Below are 5,000 nucleotides of genomic sequence, written 5' to 3' on the forward strand. Positions count from 1 at the left end.
TTCATTTGAATGTGATGATAATGAGCAAAAGATGACTCTTTTTTTCACCAATCAATACTGGACTGACATTAGAAGTAGAAGAAAAAGATGTTTGTTTTCATAGAATTTCCACAATCTAGAAAATGCTACAAACATTAAAAGGCCAATTCATTGCAGTGTTCCGATGGGTATTAGGCACCCTGATTTACCTGTCCTGGTTATGGGGCAATCGGTAACTCAAGGGAAACGCGGAGTCGCGACTCAACCTCACGAGGTCTTGCCTGCCCCCACGAGCGCGAGGCCGACCTCCGTCAGCATCAGGCCAACATCTCTGTCAGCATCTCTGCCAGCAACTCGGAGCCCCCATGAGCTAAGGGGGCCAGCACCTGCACCACCTTCATCATCACCATCACTTTCATAATCACCATCATCATCATCATCCCTATGCTGCGACTGAGCCCTGGTGGAGGGATGGGGGAAGGGGAAGGAGAGGAGTGGGAGGAAGGGAGGCAAGGTGGGGAGGAGGATGGAGAGGATGGTATCCCTCCCCCCACACAAACCCAGCCATCCCCCCTCCACCAAAGCCATGGACGTCACTGAGACGATGCGCAGAGTGGTTACAACGGCCCATACCCAGTCCGTGCAGGAAGAGGTCCCTCATCATCATCATCATCATCCTCCAGATTCTTATCCTCATCATCACCATCATCATCATCATCATCATCGTCAAGGAACAACCCTCATTTTGCGTGGCCAGGCAACGAAAGGCTGGTGGGCTCACGGCTGGCATGAGTGTTCGCTCGTTCGCTCTCCTACACGCTCACAGGACGGTCCTGGGGTCTGTTCGAGGGTCTTTCCGAGGGTCAGTCCGGCGGGCACGACACAGCTCGTCCTTCCTTCCTCCCTCCTCATTCCTCAAGCTACGACTTCACGTTCACGCTCTCTCTCTCTTACGTTGTCTTAAAAAAGACATTTTTTAATGATTAAGCAGCATCTTTATAGGGCTACTAAGTGTATATTTATCTGATTGTCTTTTTATATGTTTGTATATGTTTGTTTGTTTGTTTTTAAAGTAGTCAGCCCAACTGATGCAAACCCACTGGCTGCAAACTTTTTGTTTTTGACCTTGTTTTTTTCTGAATGACAACATATATAATAAAGCTACTAAATCCCTTTCCTAAATATCTCAAGATTTTAATTCTGTCTCATGATTCTTGGTAGTCATGGTAAAAAAATTAATAAATAAAGTCATGAAAACATGATTATTTTTTATTTCTATCATTGTCTGCCTTATAATCTCTCTTTTTTTCTTTTTTAGCTCTAACATATTCTAGATATATTTATGACCCTAAACTTATGACCATAACATAAACACAGGTAATTTATGAAGAAAAATATGAATTGACAAAATAAAACAAGTATCTAACTATAAAATAAAATATCTACATATAAATATAAATCAACTACAAAATAATGCATTAAAAAAATTATCCTCACATGATTAAGTCATCCTACACATCATAAAGTAATCATGGTTTCTTGACAAAAATATAAAATAGAGGGAAAATCATATAAAAACTTAAAAACCAAGAAGCTAAAATAATATAAAAAATAAATGAGTCTAGAAAAAAAACTTAGAATTCAAGAAAAAATGAAAACAAATACCAAGAAAAAACTAAATGTGATTAAAAACAAGGGGTTCTGTATCCTCCTCCACAATAGAGCAATTCACCCCCACACAAAAGTTTGCAGCCATTCCAAAAATACAAATAAAAACAGGAAAGAAAACACTCAATAACAATAATGATCATGACAACAACAATGATAATAAACATATCACAAAATATATAAATAAATAAATAAAGTTACCATAAAAGATGAAACCTACCTGACCATGCCAGTGCAAGAACACCTGTGCCATACACCTGCTCTCCCCAAAGCCAAAGGCACAAAGTTGAATGCAAAGGCATAAAAGGAATTGGGCAGCAGTGAGAGGCAGTTTCCTGAGTGGCACAGTCCTCTGAGGCTGATCTCTCTCTCTTTTTTATTCCTCTTTTTCATACTTTCTCTCTCTCTCTCTCTCTCTCTCTCTCTCTCTCTCTCTCTCTCTCTCTCTCTCTCTCTCTCTCTCTCTCTCTATCTCTCTCTCTCTCTCTCTCTCTCTCTCTCTCTCTCTCTCTCTCTCTCTCTCTCTCTCTCTCTCTCTCTCTCTCTCTCTCTCTCTCTCTCTCTCTCTCTCTCATTCCTTCCTACTTTTACCTCTGTCTTTCCATCTTTCTCTTTTTATCTCCTTCTTTTTCTCTCTTTTTATCTCCTTTCTCTCTCTCTCTTTCTCTCTCACCCTTGACATGCTACCCAATCCTGCCACCCACTCACCTGCCAGGACACACGGCTCGACAGGTTCTCAACGACTAGCCTGTAGTCTGTTCGTGTCGGCAGCCCATACCTGCAATGGAGACAACATTTTTAATTGATGAAGAGATTGTGGGTCATGGCAAATAAATAGATAATAAACTAAAATTTAATCGTAGTTATCATACATTTTGTTCAAATCTTAAAATGAGCTGAAATTAGGAAAACCAATTATAAATTATCAAAAAAAGAAAAAGCTACACATAAAAATATTTCTAATTCATGATAAATTATCATAATCTGTTGACAACTCATATAAGAATATCATCTTCAATTCTCTACATATGTAATACGTAACTCTCACACAATTCATAAACTATTCTATCTACTGACATTAATGAATACACAATAATCAGGGAACTATACACTAACCTTAAACTATACACTAACCTTAATCTTATGAATGGGAATAATTTCCACAATAAAAGAAAATGACTAACCGAACAGTACCTGCTATCTGACATATAGAGAAAATACATAAAACTAACCAGTTTATTCTTTCTAGACCATTAATGAGGAAAACGTTTAAACTATTCACTCTAACCACTTTTCCTGCTAATTATCCACTGCCATTCAAGTCCAATTCTTCTATCAGGAAAATAAGTAAAAAGAAGAGGAGGAGGAGGAGGTTGGAGTAAAATAAGTTGAAGTACTACCCTTAACCCACTAGTGCGGGTACATTTTGAAGCTATAAATAATACTTTCCGGGTGGCTTCAAAATCGGCACGCGGGGTTGGCCTGGAATCTGCCCACACACAAGCCGCGGCATGTGTCAGAATCAGAGCACAAGCTCCGATCCAGCATCACACCAGCGGGACACCAGGCAATTTTTTTTTTTCCAAGTGTCTCATATGTGGGACACCCATCATAAATGGGTTAAGGGGATTGATACTTCACCACAGCAAAAGAGAGAAAAGAAACTGATGCTTCCTGAACCAGTGAGTCTTCCAAGCCATCCTTCCAAAGGCCTGAAGTGGTTTGGTAGGGCTGACTGATTTGTCAACAAAAGGCACTGACAGGTTCAGAAAACATGAAACCCAAGCTTACTCCTACACCTACAGCGGCATCATTGTATTGACTGGGTTAACCCCTTGCTTCCAGGTGGCATCTACATACATGCCATATCTGTTGTGGACAGAGTAACCATTCCCGCACCATCAACTCATAAGACAGAGCTTGTTTTTCTTCGATAATAATGGCTTCATTTCTATAGTAAAGCTTTAGGCAATAGTACCTAGAGAGAAGGTAAACCTTCAAAATCTTTATATTTTCAAAATCTGTATCAAAATAAAAGCTTTTAGGTGCCCAATGTTGCTTGCAAACTACCAAACAAGCTAGTTGCAAACAGGGGAAGCTGTTGATGCATGCCAACAACCCTGCAATCATGTCCAATTGCTAAACTTTTTTTAACCTGGGTTATTGGGTTCAGAGATGGCATTAATGATCTACCCTACAATAAGTACTAAAGCAGTAACTAGAGTACCATGAGAAATCAGCAAAACAGTAGTAGCATCATTGGGAAAAAAATTAAGCATATGTGACTGTAAAATGCCCAAATGAAACTGACTTTCTCTTGGTCTCTAAGATGACCCAACCTAAGTTATTTGATAGATATGCACAAAAACATCCAAACTGGGAAAATAAACATCCTGCAAATCAGCCTATTGCACACCATATCTGAAACTACGCTCAAGTTATCAAATCCCTATCTATATCACTGATGACATTTACTCTTTAACTACAAAATGTTTGTGTGAACTCTATCTTCAAAAGCATATCTTCAGATCTATGTATAATAATTGTATGCTCTTATAATTCAACTCTTGAAGGTATATATTCACATATATGATGGAGAGTAGAATACTAGTTAACAATTACATGAACGCACACAGGACACATGCACACATGCACACATGCACGCATGCGTGCACGCACTCACACACACACACACACACACACACACACACACACACACACACACACACACACACACACACACACACACACACACACACTTCTTTTCTTTCCTTGTCTCACGATCTTTTATTGGGGGGGAAGGGGAAAAGGGGTTAAATCTCCAAAATCAAATACATTCTTCAAAACCAGCCAATGAACAAGTGAAACTGAGGAATTTTTCATTATATCTATTTTATCATATCCCAGACAAGAGAATCACATGGGGCTCTCCAAGAATTGAAATTATAGTCTAAATTATAGTCTGATTTTTTTTGTTATCATCAGATATGCTGATATGTTTTTGTTTAATGCACAACTGCTACCTGCAGACACTTGTTGGAGTTTACCTTAAATGACAATATTTATTTAGTGATTTCTTTTGTCCTTCAATTGTTTCTTTTTCTAGCCAAAATGCCAGACCATGCAACTTACCATTCTGTGTGTGTGTGTGCATGTCTGTGTGTAAAACTTAGAACAAAGAAAAGGATAAAAAGTACAAATATCAACAACGAAGTATAAAAGAAAAGTACCTACAGAAACTGCTTATCATAATCACGTTTATCATTATCATAATAATTGATATTATCTTCTAATCTAATTGTGGTATTTCAATTTATCCACTAGCATTGTCAATTGTGTTGAAATCTTGACTA

General features: G+C 38.5%; 1 protein-coding gene across 6 annotated transcripts in view; it reads right to left on the reverse strand.

Moving 5' to 3' along the window:
• LOC113828476 (serine-arginine protein 55) overlaps nucleotides 1-5,000 on the reverse strand; it is a 17,483-nt gene that overhangs the window by 6,145 nt on the left and 6,338 nt on the right. For all 6 annotated transcript variants that reach the window (XM_027381458.2, XM_070133358.1, XM_070133340.1 and 3 more), the window contains one exon: nucleotides 2,356-2,425. In XM_027381458.2, coding sequence (XP_027237259.1) covers nucleotides 2,356-2,425 — 70 coding nt within the window. The remainder of the gene's footprint in view (nucleotides 1-2,355; nucleotides 2,426-5,000) is intronic.

This window comes from Penaeus vannamei, chromosome 2, assembly GCF_042767895.1.
Source record: "Penaeus vannamei isolate JL-2024 chromosome 2, ASM4276789v1, whole genome shotgun sequence".
Classification (NCBI taxonomy): Eukaryota; Metazoa; Arthropoda; class Malacostraca; order Decapoda; family Penaeidae; genus Penaeus; species Penaeus vannamei.